The following is a 20,132-nucleotide window of genomic DNA, read 5'->3' on the forward strand; positions in this document are numbered from 1 at the left end:
AATATAAGTTAATATTATTAATAGTTAAAATTATTTAGTCTATCCTGCACTCCATCCTAAAGTMGAAAAAATACTCTCTATATTGTATAAAGCCAGTGTAAATACATTTGGTAATGAAGTCAGATTTTGTTAGAACATTTTCAAGTGAATTAGATAATTTTGTCAAACTATTTAAATGTCTTAGCAAACCCTTTGGGAAAACTGACTGCTGCACTTGGTATTGACTTTGGCAAAAGAAGGTATAACACATTTTTTTATTAAAAAAAAAAGCTTTTAAATCAAATTCTGAATCTGCTGTCAAACTTGAGTAGACTATTTGTACTCTGCCTCATGTAGTTTTTGGCATCTCGCGTATTTGATGACTCAGTAATTAGATTTCTTGATAGTAATCATTTGCTTCATTCCGTAGACTTAAACTATGCAATCCAGTCTTGTCATCATACTGATTCACAGGATAGAAATTCTTTGCATTTATTTAAACACGAATGCTGCGACAGCTGACAAATGAGGCAAAACATTGTGTGGGAGCCAGAAAGCTAGAGCAGTTAATATGAAGAAAGGTAGTGTTAGGTGGTTTTTTTTTCCTATTGTAAACCGTATATACTTCATGTGAGTAATGGCACGAACTGGCAAAGGTGTAAYGGTTCTGTAACACAGTGGTTCCAAGCATGAGGTTATTAAGTGATTTTGCCCTGTTAAGTGCATGAATGCTATCCACAAAACTCTGCTAAGTGAAATTCGAAGACTATTACTTCACACTAAACTTTCTGTATTTGCAATTAAAATGTCAGTTATGGACTTTATTTCAACGGGACTAATGTAACCATGAACAATTAAAATGCAGAAAAAAAAATCTTGGACTAGGTAGGGTAATGCTRAATGCGGGTTATTTTGAGTTTAGAAAATGATATTTGAGATGCCGAAAAATTCCAAGTCATTATGTCATGAAACTAGATATCCTGTTTTAAAATAACCTTTCAAAAATACATTCTACTCTCAGTTTCCCGATGTTTGGGTCATGGTTAGAATCCTGTTATCATCCAAGCCTTAGATTTTTGTCATAGAAAAATCAACTGGGGTGTTTCTGCAACAGCTTTGCATTAGCTACGTATATAAGCACTGAGATAATTATTTAGCATAGTTGTCTTCTCCGAGACAGAAGAGCTGTTCTGCTGAAAGCGAAAACAGCAGGGGCCACTGGGATGTAAAACCCAGGCGAATGGTCAGCCCGTCTGCAGGAGGAGCTCACCACGAAAGCTGGTTCGTGCAGGCCAGCGTTTCTGCTGAAAGGGAAGTGCCGCGCTCTGGCCAGAGGCACGAGGAGCAGCGGYGAGAGTCAGCGTGGGAGCCTGAGAGCCTCCAAGGGCAAGCTGCCTGCTGCCCTCCTGGTAAAGTCTTTATTTTCCTTTTTTATTAATAGTCCCAAAAGGGGAACTATTTTTGGAAACAAATCCGCCTCTCCTGGCAGCCTGTGACATCCTCCCTATAGCATACCTGGGGCTCGATTACTCCTTGCTTGGTTGGGATTTCTCACTGCAAGGCCCCTGTGAAGCTGCTCTGGGCATCAGCAGAGCCCTGAGGATGCGGTGGGAGGGAGGCTCCCGTCTCACCTCCTGCTCTGCAGGGAAAACAGCCGGTGGTTCCCTGCTCTCGGGACTGCCCTCCTCCTGTTTGCACTCAAATCCCCTCGGCAGGGCAGGAGTCTGCCAATAGGAAACACAAGGCCAGGAAACTGCTGGGCCGGGCAGGCAGGAGCAAGGGTCATTGATACCTTATGGGACCTTTTCAGTATCATTTAGGGACAGGGCAGGTCTGTTCCTGTCCTGTCAATTACTTCCAGAATAATTTTCCCTATAGGCCCCTTTCCATGCCACGAACACCCCACTTCTGTCACTTGCGTAAAGAGTACAAATATACACTACCTTTCTGCACTGTTCTTTCTGTTTAAGAAGGGATAGGGCAGTCACCGGACTAGGATGGAAGAAGTTTACATTCGGTTCCTGGCTTTGCTAGAGGTTTCCAACATTATTTCAGGAAAAAATATCTCTTCATCTTTCTCTAWCCCCTCAGGTTCACCTCAGTAAAGTAAAATCACAGTTCCCTCCCTGTCCACGGTGCTGGGAAGGTAAAACATTTAATACAAACCTGATGTTTAATTTGCATGAGTGTAAGCACTGTAAAGTCTTCTAAACAGAATGATCTGAGCAGAATTTTGCAGAGATTCTTCAYTGTTCAGAAGATGTTTTGACCAGTGAGTGAACAGTTCACTCTTGAACAAATGGTGCAATGTAAATTATCAGATATTATATACCTTTTTTAATGCAATCTATACAATTCATAATATACTCTTCATTGATCAGATGCTTAGTGGTTAATGCTTGATGCAAATGTGTATTACAGAAAATGCTAATAAATCAAGAAAGTGAAAGACACAAACTGTCTTACTCACTAACCACTCTGACTAAAGCAAACTCCACCTTATTTTTCAGTGAGTCAGMGTCTGATTTCTGAGTTCTTCATGGATTTCTCATTTTAGCTGAGAGAAGTTCTCTCCACATACTCAAACTTAGGACAAGTCATCACGAAAAAATTCAAAAAGAAGTGATAAAACCCCAATGCAATTCCACTGTATGAGGAAAAAAAGTCTTTTTTTTTTTTTTTCCCCTAAGACAAGGCTGTAAGCAAACTGACATCATGTCTAAGTTGTCTAAGTTTGTCCTGCTTTGAGTAGTGACTGGGTGAGGTGACCTTCCGAGGTTCTTTCCAGCCTAAATTACTCCATGACTCTAAAATAAGCAAAATCGCTTAGTTTGGGTGATTTTTAATCATACAGCATCCACCCAAAGCAAAACAAACAATGAATCCTTCATCATTGTGTTCCGCACACATACCCTTCCCTGGCACTCTCCAGCGGTGACTGGTGGTGATGCGGACTGGCAAGGGCGGAATCAAGCGGATGGTGTCGTGAAGGGACGTCATGAGGCGGCGGCAGAACGCCCGGGGAGGGACCGTTATGGTTAGCGCTGGGACCGCTGTACATGCCTGGGAACAAACAAGCACCATTTGGCAAACCAAAGCGAGCAGAGTAAGGAGCAGTCAATCCCCGACAGCCCGACTCCTTCCCTGCCCAGCCCCCTGCTAGCAGCACTTTTGGCAGGGGAATCATAGTGCCGAGGAAGAACTTCATCCTCTTCTTGTGATGTCCCTAAAGAAGCCCATGGAAAGGGGTTAGACTTTTCCATATTTTTACATAGGTGATGCCTGCCAGACACTAGCAACGTCCGTCACATCGCTATGTACCTATTCTGTTGAAGAAGCGATACAAATCCAGGACTGCTGGATTAAGATGCTGGAATTACTCTTTTTTTTTCTTATAAAAAGTAAGTCTAACTCGTACAAAGTGCAGTTCGTAGAATAGTCCTTCTTTTCTCATCTTCTGTACCTACCTCCTCCTCTTCCAGCAAGCTTGCCTGCAATTCACCTCCCAGAGTTAGGAAGCAGCAGGTTCCTCCCAGGGCATCTGTACGCTACGGAGGAGCAGGGCACCACTGACATCAAACATGCAGAGGTGAGGGGTAAATGAAGCCTGTCACCTCCAAGAGAGCCCAGCTGGAGCATCCAAGTTCATCTGCCCGCTGAGCCATCACCTCCTCCTGTGGCATTTGCCTTTGCATTCCAAGAGTGCAGAGCTACACGTTTAGGCAAACAGGGAGCTGAGAGCCAGCCTTGCTTTGCCTCATCTAACGTCACTGCCAGGGCTCGGGATGACGGTCTTCCCAAGCTCCCTCAGCGACTTACGACAGCAGGATGTCACAGGAGCTGTTGGAGCCACAGGGAAGGCCTGGCAGCCCTCTGGGAGGATGAGCCACTGCTCAACGTCAGCATCTGTTTCCATTTGCCCGAAAAGCTGAACCACTAAGGCAAGAGTCCAGCCACCTTTGTAGGGGCTTCAGATGAGTCAAACCCCTCTCTTGAACAGTGACTCCTCAGCTGTTGACAGATATAAAGGAACAGAAAGGATCCGCATCATCCTTGTCTCCTGCCACACAGAACATTTGTCAACCAGCCAGCAAAACCAACTTGCTTTCTGCTCTGAATGCCAGAAGGAAGGGGCTTTAAGAAGTCAGATGTGCCCAGGYGACACTAGGATTTACTTGTCAAAGCCTCTTGTGATAATGCTAAGTTAGTAGCTGGAGGCACTTTCTSAGAATGTCATTATTTCTACTGGTGTTTCGGCCCGTTTTATAATGCRGTCCTTTCCACTTCCCCCAAATCCTTGCTATTCACGCATTCACTGGCAGGCTTGGAAGATGAGTCAAACGCCAGTTGGACCCTGACTGCACAGGATCACTTCACACTTCCCTGCATCTCCCACCACACACAGCTTTGCTTTGCCAACACAGCCTGCAGCAAAACACTGTATCTAAAGAAAAATGTTTTGTTTTCCGGGTGTATCAGACTATTACTGGCCCTTGCTGATACCTCACTCCAGAAGCTCAAAGCACYTTAAAGATATAGTTGGAGCAGTGCAGTGGCTGGTAAATACACTCAAATATTTTATCTTACAATCCCACCCCAAGAGACTTCACGGAAGTTTAAGAGACCATCCTGGGGACTCCCTTACTGTAACGGGTGCTGAGCATAGTTTTGATTCCTTGCTTGTGGTGGATGCAGAAGACAGACACCTCTCTCACTGGTTGCGGCAGCAGAATATCTCAGCTCCCGTTCAGTTTGTTGCTTTTAACTAATTTGTTAAAAGACAGTGAGGATAAAAATCACAATCTGCATGGGAGAGAAGTTAGAAAATGCAGAAAAATGCACCCAAGCATCCATGCATTCCAGAGTACTCGTGTGCTCAAGGTTTGTCAGTGCATACCGGTGAATTTTCCTACATCTCTCTTTACCACAACACCTCCACTGCAGCTTGGTGGTGCCTCCTGTCCCCACGTCCCCCTCACCCCCATCCCACTGCGTGAAACGCGGCCGACGTTGCGCCGATCCCGCTGCCCACGAGTAGGAGCGCGGCCAGGGCCGTGTGGCACATGGGGTGGGTGGGATGGACCAGGAGATGCCACGTGAGTCTGCAGTGAGACATCAGTCATTTCTGCCGCATCACCGAAAACCTAACTAGTACTAATTTAAAGTGAGAAGTAGGTTTTTTTCTTTTACATGGTGCAAACAAGGGCCATGACAATACACGACTACAGCGCAGCCCTGCTCTCATTGCTATCCCATAAACCTCACCTCCCAGAATGGACCAAGATTTCATTTTTTTTTCAGTACAATTTCTCTTATTTTCCAGTTTCTTGTCCCTTTTTCCAGCAGTGAACTATACTACCTTTGGTACCTCAGGTACCACAGAAGCCTCTGGAGTTGTTATAAAYGACTCCTGCAAGWGCYGCCCWGCTCAGGCCTGTGCACCTAGGGCCTCTTCACAYATTGACCATCTTGGCTTGTAAATACAGGTCATCAATCAGGATTTTAAATGGCTTGGCCTTTAACCTAAACATATGTTGCCAAAACAGTGCTCTGAGTATTTGTACCTAGCAAGGGCTTTTCCCCTTTCCTTCCCTTCCCTTTCTCTCTCTCTTTCTTTCTCTCGTTTCTCTTTCTCTCGTTTCTCTCTCTCTCTCTCTCTCTCTCTCTCTCTCTCTCTCTCTCTCCCCTCTCTCTCTTTCTCTCTTTTTTCAGCTTTATGCCAAGAGAGACCAGAAAATAACGAAACAGAGAAATGCCTGTGTGGTGGAGCTACCTAAATGGGGTCACCTCCACTGCAGAGAGAGTGATGCGAGGCCTCGGGCACAACTGCAGTGTGGTGTGTGCAGTCATGAAGCAGTTCAGTTATTAGCTAGAGCAGAGAGAAAGGAGGAAGATCTAAGCAGCCTCCAATGGGTTCCTCCTCTCTGACTGCAAGACATTCCTTTTGCTTGTTGTCTTGCTCAGGCCTAAGCATAAACCTGCTTTGAAGCTGGGCACAAGGGATAGGAATTTTTCTAAATATTTCATTTTCGTATGATTGGCTTTTATCCCTGACGTGTTTAAAATGTGTTTTAACTTGGAGAAAGACAAAACTGAAACTCTCCAAGAATCCAAGTGATCTCTAAAGCCCAGAGCTCTGCACATTAATAATGTGGTTTCTTTGAAAACAAAACAAAAACAACAACAAAAAAGATCCAAACCACGAACATTTTCATACTTTTGAGTGGAATCAAAAAGGCATAATATACTGTATTTATCCACATGGTAGTCTATACAGAGAGTGTTACAGATAATTTGCCCAGAAATACTACCCTTGCTTATCTGAAAGTACAAACAAGCTCACTGCGAACTATAGATGGCAGCAGGAATGTCCTTATGCTTTAACCATCTAGGGATCAGCACTTTTTTTTAAGCAATAGCAGAGACACAGCTTTGCCCATGGAACTGTACTGTGTGTAATGTGAAACAACTCCTGCTTCACTGTAAAACAGTCTCTCAAATCTTGATTTATTTCCCCTGGCTCCTTCGCATGCTGTGCATGTCATGGGGTCTCATATGGGGTGACCCCATGGAAGTTTTGGGGAAAATTTACTAGATTTTTTACAATACCCCGGTGAGGATTGATACAACCAGCAGAGAAATCATCCTGGTGACAAGCTGGTGTTATTSATAGATATGATCTGTGCCTCCATAAAAGGTTCTCTGAATGGACACCGAGAAGACTCCATGAGCTAGTAACTTTTTTCTTGTTTTACTGTCACCACTTGAAATCTGYGGCCATTCCCAGGTTAGTAACTGGAGCCTGTTGCGAGGGAAACGTCCCGGCTCTTCCCAGCCCTGTGTGGAAGCAGGAGGCCGGGCTTTGGCCATGGAGCACGGCCTCAGCCCAGAGCACAGGCCCTGTAGGTGCCTCCCAGGCCACAAGTAAAATACATCAATAACAGGGCACCAGCCCTTCTTGATGTAGGGAAACTGGGCCCAGTCTTGTTTTCTAATCCCAGTTCACCGTGGGTTTTCTCTAAGCCTTGGCAGCAACAAGCTAGGGTTTGTCTGGAAAGCTTRTGCTGAGTTACTAAATCAATTTAAGAACATATTTAGCAGTAGCAAGGCAAACCTCTTCCTTAGTGGAACTGAAATTGGATCAAGTGCAACTCAAATCAAGACAGATTAACTTGGCTTTAAGCTAAATCATTTTAAGGGTGATTTGGGATTTTAATATCACTGAGAGTTTTCTAATAAAGACCAAGTTCAAAAGTAGCTTTTTCTCTTCAGACAAAATATTCAGACAAATGTATTAGATGACACATATAGCACCATACTTATTAGAAATATTCTTACCTGTAATTAAATCATGATGACCTACAGATCTGCCACATTTCCCATCCAAAATGTGCTGTGAAGATGTGTGGAGCTGTTGTATAGCTAAGCATTCACTTAGTACATCTTGTTCGATATCAGTACATGAATTTAGCTATAAGAGGAGGATAAAACAAACATTTTATTTCAAAGTAAACCAAATGACCTTTAATTAAATTCATGTGGCTTGTTTGCCTAAAGATTATGCATAGAAGGAAGGAACAAAATGTCATTCTTAGGAACCTAGTGTAATTAAGGATATATCTATTACTTGGTATTTCTAATTAGAGATAATTTTGGTTTTCTTAAGCACACGAGTTAAGTGTGCTAATCTTATATCAACAACAGTTTGCTTCAGAAAATAACGTACTCTGTGTTTCTTCAAATCGTACTGAGCAATTTATCTGCACATTTTTAGGCTTTCAGTAGTTTCTTGGGTTCTGCGGCAAAAGGATTGCATCACGTTGTAACTGTGACACTTGGAAAGACATTCGATAGGGAAAGAAAAGCGTTTGTGCTTATCAGATTAGAACTGGTGGAATAATGTGCTGTCAGTAACGTGTAAGAGGTATCACTGATATGTCAGCTGTTCCCCATGTAAATTAAAGTGCTGGCAAAGTGTCTGAAGCAAACTCTTGAAAACCACAATGTCGATCATATTAAAAACAGCAGGAGAGGAGAATTAAGAAAGAAAAGCATTTCTAATTCTCTTTCAAACATGCTGATGTTGCCAAGCTTTTGTCATAATACAGAGCTCACATTACACAAACAGCTATCATATTCTATTGCTATTAATAAATAGTTATTGTCTTAAAGTTTACAGTATTGCATACCAATCTCCCCTGGGTTTGGTTATTCTAAATAAAAGGTCCRTGCAAACCTATTTAGAATTCTGCTATACAGTCTTTGTTTGTTCAAGRTAAACATCTAACATTTTGGATCTCRAAGTGCATCTGCAGTCAATTAAACTTAAACTACTACTAAATTAACAGCTAACTTTCTCATATTTTGTTTTTGAAAAGCCTTTGGGAACAAGCAAACATTACCACTGCAGCCTTTTTCTAAGGTATGAACTATTCAGGACTCTTTCGATGCAAGTCTCAGCTCAGAGCATTTTATTTTATATCAAAAWTGGCACATTTTGGTAGCATGTCTCAGCCGAGCCATGCAGGCAGAGCAGCCTGCTAATTTTTCATTCTCAGCTAAGCCACTTCCACTCAGAACTCCAGGGAAGCTGATACCAACAGACGGCTCCTGCCCAGAGTCATAACCAAAAATGACCAAGCAAATGTAAACAGTCTATCCCCTTTTTTCCTAAATCTGAAAGTCAAAGTAGACTGTTGCTGTTTCAATAACACTGAGTTTTACTTAGTTGTGAAAGGGTTTTTCTTTTCCTGTAATATGTTTAAGTGAAATATTTGTTTTGTTTATTATTTCTTTATGAATCAGATTCGTTTTGGTGGCTTTTAACGTTGCCTGATCAAAATGCACTTTAAATTTCCTGCTCTTTTCAGCGTCCTGAAGTTAAAGTAAAAAAGACACGGGATGAAATATTCACCAACTTATCATGCATAAATGAGACAAGAAATCTGATGATTTTTAACCACTGGAAGGAGTGCARATTTAGAATGGTCTACCAAATAAGTGTGGGAGGCAAAAAAACAACATTATTTTAAGATGGATTTGATAAGTCTRTGCGAGGGTTTGTATATGTTCGTAGGAGAATTCCTAAACCTATGAGATTAAGAGATACGAAGCCTGGATATTTGATGTCTTAGTATTTCCAAGCAGCTCAAGCTTGTGACTTGTATGTACTGCATTCACCCTGTATTGATTCAATGATTCAGGCCTCCCGCTGGTTATCCAGGAATTACTTTTTGCCTTTTGCCAGGTTGAATTTTTTTTTCCCCCATCTTCTTATGGAAACCTGGAATTTGGAGCTGGAGATCTCAGCTGTTTCTTTGTCCAGACCCAAAGGATGACAACATGTTAATGTACTGAGATCCATGTTTGGTGTTAAGAAGTAAATCCCTCCTTCCTTCCCCCAAGAGATATATCAGCAACCGCAGGATAGGGGTTCTCTCCTGTGGAATGGAGCAGGGTTGCTCTCCAGGATCAGCTGAGAATTTCATGTAATGAAATCCTGCTTGTCACAAAGATACCGTAAAAGTCACTGGCAATAGTGTCAACCTCTTCCTGGCTTTTAGTGTCACTCTCAGTTAAACCTCAGCTCTGAGCTCTTGGGAAGTGCTTTGTGCTAGGCATGGGCAGGTATAAATACAAGCATGCAGTGAGTGTTTCTTCACTCCATCCTCAACAGTGTGCAYAACTTTGGTCACTGAAGTTCTAGAAATAGTTACCCAGCCTGAAGCTAGTACAGAGGAAAGTTATAGGCAGACTGGGAGATGGACAACCTGTCCTGCAAAGGAAACCAGAAATTCAAAGTGATGAATCCAACCAAGCYGAGAAGGACAGGGGATACAACTCGTGCTGATAAGCAGCAAGAGGGGAGCAGTACAAGACAGAGGGCCTGGCTGAGCTCAGTATGAATCACTATGAACTCATCACAGATCTACTCAGGCAGGAAATTCAGGCCTTTTTGACATTCATCTCATTCCTCCATGGCCCATCTCAAATTCTGCAGCTAAGACCATCTTTGTTCTGCYATTACCTCCTCTCCCCATGTGTTCTCTCGTTGCTCTGCAGGGCTCCTAGCGCTTACCTTGGACATCTTTCCCAACTAGCTGCTCCCTAGCTCTATCTTGCCATGCTGTCCTTTCTGCTCTGTCCTCCATCCTCTCAACACTGCTGTCTCATCTGTGATGCCCTCGGCAGGGCCAAGGTGGCTGTGGGAAGACACCAGTGCTGCTTATTGAACAGTGCTGCTATAGCTAGGATTCCCTTTCCATCCTGGACCTCCTGTATGTACATGGTCTGACCTGACACAGACCGGTTTTGTGAGGTCTCTGCTATGTTTTTACACACTGTGGGTCAGAATGAGCAATAAAAAAGATTCTGATCCTGGGCTGGTGCCTTTGAGCATCCCCATTTAATAAAGAGTTCAAGTTTGAGCCCCAACAAGCCTTTTCAAAATACTTCTTTGGATCTAGTATTAGTGACACATAATTAACAGTCTGTTTGGAAAGATTTAGAAATGCATTTTAAATACAACTATAGTAACCCGGAGAGAAGTGGGAGATTTTCATTTTTACCTATTAAAAATTAAAATTTCCATACTATTCTTSGTTTTGTTTCTGTTTTAAATGGTCTGCTACCATGTATTTACTACGTGAACAGAGATGCTACATGTACGGATGTGTGAATGACAGCAGTATGTGGGCTTGTGTTTAAAGATGAACAAGAAAGAAATGCTTGGCGTAAAAGCTTGAGGCCTAGTGAAATTACACCGCTGCAGCATTAAAAGCAGAAAAATATAAAGGGAGCTGGGTAACAAATGGCACTAAAACCCAACAGGAAAATTAACTCAACTTGAGGGTTTTTTTTGCTGCTTTTAGCAGCATCTCAAAGAAAATGATTTCAAAACATATAAACTAATGGTAAATTTAAAATGAGCACATTGAGGAGATGTGGCCCCATGTCCCTCGGCCTCGTGGCGCTTACCTTCTTACGCACCTGCTGTTCCTTGGCTGAATGGGCTTTGACGTGTTTGCGCAGCGAGCTGGGGTCCGTGTAGCGCTTGGAGCAGCCGGGAATCTGACAGGCATACGGTTTCTGCAAGGGGGAGGACAGGGAAAAGATTTCGCCTTCATCTGCATCTCCTCCATACCCGGAGGCTGCGCGGAGCCAGCGGCAGGACGGTCATTTCTGTGGGATGTGGTGCTAAGCCTGAGCTCGTTGCCCTGCCGGCTGCTTCCAGGCTAGCAAAYCCCTCTGTGTGCACACGAGGCAGACACGCTGCAAACTCAAACAGCACCGACAGCTCCGACCTTACCCTCCATACAAGCACTGAGAGCAACTGGCACCTTTGTGCTCTGGGGGCACTGATTACTGGGATGAATTAAATGCAAATGAAATGCAATTAGATGGGTTTTGAAAGCAGTAAGTGTTTTTCTGGCATTTACAGTAATACAAAATGATTCTGAGATCACTCAGTATAAACACAATTAAAAAATGTTTGGTTTCTAATTCTGATTTACCACTTGTTTTACAAGAACTCTGTTCCATATGCAGCAAAGCTAAACTTGAAGCACTGAACATATTTGGTCTCCTTCGTATCTTGTTCCTGTTTTAAATAAGAAGAACAATGCCCTTTTTTTTGCAACTCCTAACCAAATAAACTGCATCAAACACTAACATCCAAGAAAATCAATACAAGGAAAAAAAATGCAGTATTGTTGGTCTTCTTGGGGAGACCTGTCCAGATGCTTTTGGTGTCCATGAGAATTACTGAATAACCATTGACTCAAATGATAACAACACAGACCTGCACGTCAAATCTCACTAAGTCTTAAAGCTTAAAGGTCTCTTTTTCTCTTACCTCTAATCTGCCAGTGTCATCCTGGCCCTCTCACATGGACCAGTCTCTTTGGTGCCTTCATGTAGCTACAAAATTTGTTTGTCAAGACTTCAGTGTCACCTTTTTTTAACCCCTTTGGTGTCAGAAAGAGAAAAAAAAATCACCAGTGTTGGGAGAAGTGACTGTGAGGCCCTTTGCACTGGCAGCTCTACCCCCGAGGAGTGATGATGTGCCCTTTATACTGCAAGGACAGATACCTTCCGCTTGCTCTGCTTTCACCTAGGAGAAAGGCCTATTTCCAGATGATTTAGTAGAGATCTGATCAAACTAGCAAACACCGTAGGTCTCTGAAATTATTTACAGATTCTGCTTTTGGAGAAGATAAATGGTGGACTGACATACAAAAAGCATCCTTAAAACCAATTCCAAATGCACTCGATAAGAACCAAGCAGTGCATATAACCCCCTATCCTATGTAAGCACCTCCAGAGGATACGTATTGCTCTCTGTCCAGCCAGCAGGAAATTTCTAAGGAATAATAGAATCATTCACCAATTCAGGGCCTTGCCGGCCAGCGCAGCAGCTACCCCGCAAGCTACAGGGCAAGGCAGATTTATGGAGAGTGTCTGGAACACACAGAGACCTGACACCTGAGGAAAGACCATGGAAACCATAAAGAAACCCCATAGCAGACAAACTGGCAGGTCACTTTTCTCGTCATCGGTAGCCCTAATTATAGGGAAACCAGAGGAAAATCCACCTCCCCTTGGAAAGGTTCATGGCTGTTTGCTTTGACATTGCAGAGAGTTATCATGTTCACCGAGCTAGTGCAATATGCAGTGTCTGCTATGACACCATCCTGTAGTTCCTTGTTATTTTTTTGCATTCATATTTTAAAGCAAAAAATACACTGAGCAAGACCATGGGTCTATAATTAAACGGGTAAGTGGATGCCAGTTACTATGGTGTGGTGCTACAGAAATAGTTTTAAAGAACCTGCAATAAAATATCATGGGTGATATTTTTAGACATTTTAGAAAGTTAGTAGAAAATGATTACTGTACCTTTTTGCTGATTTATGAGCATTTCAGATATTAAAGAGAGAGAGAAAAGAAGAAGAAAAGAGAACAGAAAGTTAAGAGATTTGTTTTCAATAATGCACAGATCAACAGATAAAAGATTTTTGCTTACTTTGTTAAACAATTTGAATTATCTTTCAAAAAGTCTAATAAATGGCATTCCATCTGTGAATCTGGCTCATAAAAGTATCTATTAGATTCAAGCAGTTAAATTTCAAAACTGTGCACATAATTTAGTATATTCAGTTTCAAAAGAGACGCATTTTAGAACTAATTACAAATTCAAATATCTCAGGTTGAATTTCAAATAAATAAAACATTGTTATTGTAAGTGTGCTTTGGTTTGGAAAATGTGACTGACTCGCTTCTCTTACTTGTTTGTTTTTGCAAGGCATAATGTACATCAGACATTCCTTAATGCTGCACTGTCTGAAATGTGTAACTGCTTAAAAAGTAAATATCAATTAAACTCAAAAGTTCTGCCCCATAAACRCTTGGCCAAACATTAAGCCATATATATTCACTTCTTTGAAAAAGACAAAGGAACAGCTCTGGCAGTTATTCTTTACAAGCTTTATGCTGAGGACTTAACAGGTCTACACAGTTGTCTACTTACTTTCTTTCCYCTTAACATGGTGATTTAATTTGATCACAGCCTAACACACTTGAGAGGCTCCCATCTTCTCYGAGTGTCAAGTAAAAAGACTTACAGAGTTAAGCCAGGATCCGCCAACTATATAAGAAATGAATTTGATTCATTTTTTACAGTTATTTTTGATGGTGGGTACTTCATGAATTACATAGTTATAACACAGATGTATTTTTACCTTTACAAAACTGCATGCAGAACTGCGAGGCATTTACCTTCCACTGAGATGTCTGAACTGTTTTTCATTCAGATCAGACCCTACCGAAGCAACACATGGTAGGAAGCAGGACGATGACATATTTAGTACAGCAACGATGACTCTGCTTTCACTCACGCTATACCTCATTCTGCAGGTACCTCCTCTCACTGGCCTGGTTACGACGGGAGACTTTGTGAGCAACTAACTCCCGACTAAGTTATTCCTCAGCATGAGTAAGATAGTGGAATGGGCTTTTTAAGCCTTTTTTTTTTTTTTCATTTCTCAAAGCACACACAACTGAAAATAAAGTGTGGTTGCTTACAGCTGCATTCTGAGACCTCCTCATGAAAAAGGCAAAGTCCTACTCCAGCGTGAGCACCGATCATGCACAAGGACCATTGCAAAAGCTCAGTGCAACTCCCAGTATGAAATCATGCTTACAGTATCCAGGTGTGTTCGCTGGTGCTTTGCCCGGTCGCTGGAGTTGCTGAAAGCTTTCTGGCAGCCAGGATGCTGACACAGGTATGGCTTCTCCCCAGTGTGACTCCGGAGGTGAATCTTAAGGTTCTCAAGCCTAGAAAATGCCTTGTTGCACCCTTCAAACTGAAAAAAAAGCCATAAAAAAATCATTGCAAAGCACTACTAAATAAACCATGTGCAGCCACAATGAGAACAGTGTAAGATCCAAGTTGGACATGTAATAAATCAGCCAACATTTAGACATCTGTTGAAATTTATGGACGAAACGCAACATTTTGTGCTGTTCATTTAATCTGTCACTGGTGTGAAGCTCGATAATACATGGGCTATAAATATCTCACACGTTCTGTCTGAAGTACCGAGCATTTACGGGCATGGTGTCAGTAAAGTGAATTTCAAGAAAAAACAAGTGTTATGATGAGTCCTCTTAYGTTTTAATTGGTGCAAGAACCGCTGTGGGCTGTAACAAGGAGCTGCGGGAGACACCACGAGAGGCTATTTGTGGCAGGGAAGAGCCTGGTTTCAGATGGCTGAAACACTATATGGTGCAGCAGATGAATACGGACTATTACAAGAAGACCGGATCCATCCCAAGATCAATCCAAGGGAACCTGCTGCTGTTCTGCATCCTCTTCTTCACTAGCCAGATCTGCCAGGTCTGCTCTCAACATTTATAGAACCAGTAGCCYGAGCAACTTAAGCATTTGTTTCATTAAGAAACTTCACGACTACAATGCTGTAAAACACTCATAAGTAGCTGTTTCAAATTAAATTAGAATAAATAAATAATGAAAAGTTGCTGCTACTAATCCAAGTTCCAGTGTTACAGACAATAGCTGACCACAGAGGCAGTACTGTCTCCAGGAGAGGCTTGGGGAACTACCCCGGGGAAGCACAAACACAGGCATGCACATGAGCAGACGTGCACCAAAAGGAAAGCTGCGACTTGCATCGACTTTGCCCACTCTCCATTGCAGTTTCATGGCATTGTGGATTTTCCAGTGCCTCTGTAGAGATGAGAACCTGGCTCCTCCATGCTTTGGGATGTGGAAGCAGATGAGAACCTGGCTCCTCCATGCTTTGGGATGTGGAAGCATGCATTTGATGAGACCTCTGGTTTTCTGGTTGACATCACAGAAATTAAAATCTTGCCAGCTCGTCACATTACACACTTCTCTTATACACATAGGTGAGTGCCAAGTTCCTGACTTAGCTGTGGCATCCAGAGGACTGGGAAAGGAGATCAGATGTATCTCATAAGATGCTGCAAACTGAAGGCAACTGGTCGTCTGGTGCCTGACCAAGGCTTTTATGGCCCTAATGGTTTTGCTGCCCTGAGCAACTACTTAATTTGTCTGTAGGGTATATTTAGGTCTACATGCATGGATATCTACCTGATATATAGCAAGATTTCCATCTTTCTCCATTGCAACAGTCATGAAAGCTCTGCAGAGTCATCTGTGGACATATGCAACCTGTGACTTCAGAAGTTTGTTTAGTCTGGACTTCCTTCAAAACATGTGAGCTGTTAAAGGAGGTAGGGGAGCTTCAAAAGTAGCCAAGTCACCAAAGTTTAAAAAGGAAAAAAATTTCTCTGTAATCATCACTAAAAATTCGGAGAGCTCTCAGAATGAAGCAGTCTGAGATGTGCAGATATGCCAATATCCGTAACAAATAAAGCAGTGTTTAGGAAACCCATAGCTCTCATCACACATTCTATAAAGCCAGAATCTGGCAAACACAGCAAAGGTTCTGAGGTTCTAAATATTGATTGTTTTACACTTGTTCCTATTCCTGTTCCAACCTTTCCTATTCCTACCTTTCTTCAGTCTCCTCTGGCTGCAACCTTGTATTTGTATCTTTCCCCTTCGAACCATTACCCTTATATTTTCAGCTCAAGAGTCAGCTCTTCCAAAGCTGACACGGGACCAGACAGTTAATGTAAACAGACCCTGAGTGTGCAGAGCTCAGCTCTGCAGGCTCCATCTGAATCCCATGTGAGCAACAAGATCAAGCTTTTCTCTTCCACCRCTGATGCTCTTCCATTTTTGTGTGCCCCAGCAGCAGTGACACATGGCCATTAAAAGATCTAACCCAGAAGGATATTATAAAACAAGGTTCCCCATCATTATTCCAATGGTAAATGTCTTAAAAATCTAAAGACAGGCTTAAACACATGAAAACACATGTCTAAGACTTCTGCTGCATCAGCATTTAAGGAAAGAAGAAACAGACTCTACCATAAATGCTCAGAGCTACAATGTAAGAAGCAACAGTCAAACAAATATGGCTTTATTATACTTTTATTGTGGTCAAGAGTCTTCTTCTTGGTGTTAATGCATCATCCAAAAGCTTAACAGCATTAGCAGCAAGCCTTCTTCACCACATGTCTGGACTCTAAAGGCTTTTGTTATTTATTATGTTTTCTATAGCAGGGCCTAAACATAAGCCAAGACCAGAGTTCCACTACAGTGGATAATATAGTGGGATGGTCCCAAACCTGCGACAAATTCAGTCTAAACACGTAAGGGGGGAGAATACACCAGCAAAAGGAAGGACACGGCTGCAACTCTCATATTTTTGAGGATGCTGAATTGCTAAAGGGAGGATTAACTATGGCTTAACAGGAAGAAAACGACTGGAAAAGGAGTAGGAGCAAGAACATGGCTGCAAAGGGAGGAGAGAAGATGTATGAAGCTGAAGAGCCTGAGAGGAAAGCGTAAGGAGTTGGAGCACCAGGATAAGGGTAGGCCTGCGAGCTACAGCCAGAGCTGCACAGAAGTCTCCACTTTGGAGGACTACAGGAAAATCTCTACTGTTTTTTTTTTCTGGAGCTGCTGACCACATCCTTTGCAGGTTCTCCCTGCAACAGCCCAGCTGGAGAAGGTGCCACTAGGACCTTCTTCCTCAAAATGGTAGTCTAGTGTCTTCCCTTCGCAGCTGCACAAGGGCAAGGTAACTTCCCCTGTGGATATTGCTCTAGGATGAGATAATCAAGGTAACTCTTGGACTACTGATCCACTATGGATTAATGTTGATATTAACCTGCCCACCACCCCTGCTCCTGGTGATACATCCGTCAAATACAACCACCTCCGGAGAAATGTGGTGCTTTTTCTCCCTTCAAATGACCGCTAGGAAGAGCCATCAACCCAAGTAGTGTCTCAGCTTCAACAACAAAGAACGAATGCTCCATTTCCAAAGGGCTTAAGGATGGAAATAGCTATTTGATCAACAAAGGCAGCTTCTTTCGGTGTCTCCCAGGCATCTGGCCTCAATCTGTCATTGCTTGATCCTACAACCTTAGATATTTTGCTGGGATAACTGTAACAAATGCTGCATAATCCTCAAATTCTGCAAAACTCACCACATAGTTAACAGTTTAAGCAAGTTTATCAAAAACAATACTCATACTGCCAGCAGTACTTTTGTCTTTTTTCGCGAGATAAGTAACGGGTGCTTCCAACACTGCTATCTTGCACACATCTGAGCACAGACACAAAACAATGTCACAGGATTACAGTAAATAGCATGATGTAATTATTTGGTTTTATAACTAATGCTGCTTTTATAATAAAGCTTCTATGGGGAAAAATGTGCTTTAGAACTTTATGGGGCTAAATTACTTCACTACCATATGGAAATACGTATATTATCTTTATTTCAARCCACAGTCTCACCGGAGTGTGGCTGCAAGAATATCCTGCATGTAAAAGGCATATTTATGAAAAAAAAGTTATCTCTCAGTGATCTAAACACATAATTTTCTTAACAAAACAATTTAATCTAATAACTGTAATTGCTTAAAATGTTWCTCTTTGCTTCCTCTTTATACTCTGAATGCACCTGAGAATGCTGCCACGCAGAAATAGCAGCACATTCCCAAGAGGGTCTATATTATCAAATTTTTACCATTTCCATAAGCTCATTTAATCACAGCCATGTCTAGAATATCTGTCAGTGGTACAGATCAGAAGAAATAAACTGTAAACTAAACAGCTCAGACCRTAAGGTGAAGCAATAACTGACATTTGCTTAGGAAATGAGTTATGACTGAGAAAGAGAAGCCTTCACAGTTGTAGTGCTAAATAGGTCCAGTGTGCCATTAGAGAAAGCTCATTAATATACACCTCTGCTCTCTGCTGCGAGATCAGTTAAACAAGCTGCCTTTTATTTATGGGCCTAAAAGGGAAAGAACGGGTCATATTGGCTGCTGACATCTCAGACAGCCTACAGATGGAAAACCCCAAACATTTCATTCCAAAGGAGTTAATACTATCAATAGGAAACCTGATGTCTGGTCAAAACATCTACAAGCCTTCTGAGTGCTGTGAAATGGTCTTTCTTCCCCACTGGCTGCGAAATTGGGAGAATTTTATTGRAAAACACAGCAGGGGGGAAAAAAAGGAAAGTATCCGTGGGGACGTGTGTCCCTTCTGGAAGGGAGGGAATCAGCACGTGGATCGTTGAGGTTGGAGAGCACCCTGCGCCCAACGCTGGGGACATGGCAGGAGGCGCCCAGGGCTCCAAGCTGTTAGGAAGGTGGGTAATTCCAAGCACGTGAGTCCCTCCACCGAACACARGAACCAAAAATGTTTGTTCTAGCGCTTTGTTCCTTTTCTAGCTAACTGCTGATTGGATTAATTTCAAATTCTTTGCAGTAGCTGCGATGGAAAGCCCTGATCCTGCAAATACTCGCGCGTGAGTAACATGACTCGTGCAGGGAATTTTATTGAACTCAACAGGACTCTTTGTGTGCGTAAAAAGGAGCCCATAGGAGCGAGCTCTCCATCTCCCCCAGGATCCCACTTCATATAGCAAATTTACAGATTCAAGTTGGCAGAAGCTATTTTTTTCTCCCCTTGTAGCCCCAGAAGGATGGCAGATACCTGCGACYCACAAAGGGCTGCCAATTTCCATATTTTTTTGTGAAGCTTTGAGCAATTTGTATTTGCACAGTGGCACCTCTACACAATATTTCATTTGAGTCCTAAGAGTATTGCTTGTATTTGTTTTATTATGTGTAYTGTGAAAGAGCATCTAGGGCCTTAGGCAAATTACCGTGCAGTTGTTGGTTACAGGAAAAGAAAAGGTGAAGTGTTTGGGGACAGGCAAAAGAAATATCTGGGAAAAGAAGATGCATTATAAGTGCAAAGGATCTTCCGTTTTGTTTTGTCTCAGGGCAATTAGAGCCAGACACTTGACATCAGCACCCTGCAGGCTGGCAGCTCTCTCTCTTTACGCAGTTCCTAACTTACTTATTTCTTTACTTTTACTTACTTACTTATTTCCTAACTTACACAGAACTGGACAAGACGAATACACTGACAGTCCTGAAAGAGGTGTTCGATTGGCATCCAGGGATTACCCCTGCGCTGGCAGGATCCGTCTCTCTCCCCTCATGGAGAAGGAGAACAGGTTCCATGTACGGGCTTTGCCCGCTAAGCCTGGCTTTGCCCGCTAAGCCCAGCTTTGCTTGTGTTCCCAAGGAGTCGGGCATCGCGGGCACGCTCAGCCCATGTCCCTGTCCTGGCACAGGGCAGACCAGCAGCWCCCCGGGACACGCAATCCCAGCCTGTGTCCGTGGAGCACCAGCACATTCGGGCTCTCAAAAGCCTTGCTCACATCACTGTAAATCTTCCTCTCTCAGGAAAGGGAGGCTCACACTGTTCTGAACCCTGAACTATTTCTACATTTATTTCTTTTAGCACCAGAAGGTCATATATCAGGCACGTCCACAAGCCGACGGAGCTTTCCATGCGCTTTCCAGMAAAATCTCAAATATCTGGGAAAATATCAAAGCCTCCTGGCATTTTCACAAGATCCTGTACCTCATATTTAGTCAGGTAGGGGGATAAACATTTGTCAGAAGAAGGGTTACATGCATTAATTTGCTGCAAAGTATGGGCATGA

General features: G+C 42.6%; 1 protein-coding gene across 1 annotated transcript in view; it reads right to left on the reverse strand.

Annotated features, from left to right (window-relative positions):
- The window catches only part of GLIS1 (GLIS family zinc finger 1), a 168,478-nt gene that overhangs the window by 17,842 nt on the left and 130,504 nt on the right, over positions 1 to 20,132 (reverse strand). The window contains exons 5-8 of the mRNA XM_026054095.1: positions 14,181 to 14,342; positions 10,957 to 11,067; positions 7,318 to 7,450; positions 2,892 to 3,042 (exon numbers count right to left, since the gene is read on the reverse strand). Coding sequence (XP_025909880.1) covers positions 2,892 to 3,042; positions 7,318 to 7,450; positions 10,957 to 11,067; positions 14,181 to 14,342 — 557 coding nt within the window. The remainder of the gene's footprint in view (positions 1 to 2,891; positions 3,043 to 7,317; positions 7,451 to 10,956; positions 11,068 to 14,180; positions 14,343 to 20,132) is intronic.

Source organism: Nothoprocta perdicaria, unplaced genomic scaffold (genome assembly GCF_003342845.1).
Source record: "Nothoprocta perdicaria isolate Ctin4 unplaced genomic scaffold, notPer1 scaffold_0, whole genome shotgun sequence".
Taxonomy (NCBI): domain Eukaryota; kingdom Metazoa; phylum Chordata; class Aves; order Tinamiformes; family Tinamidae; genus Nothoprocta; species Nothoprocta perdicaria.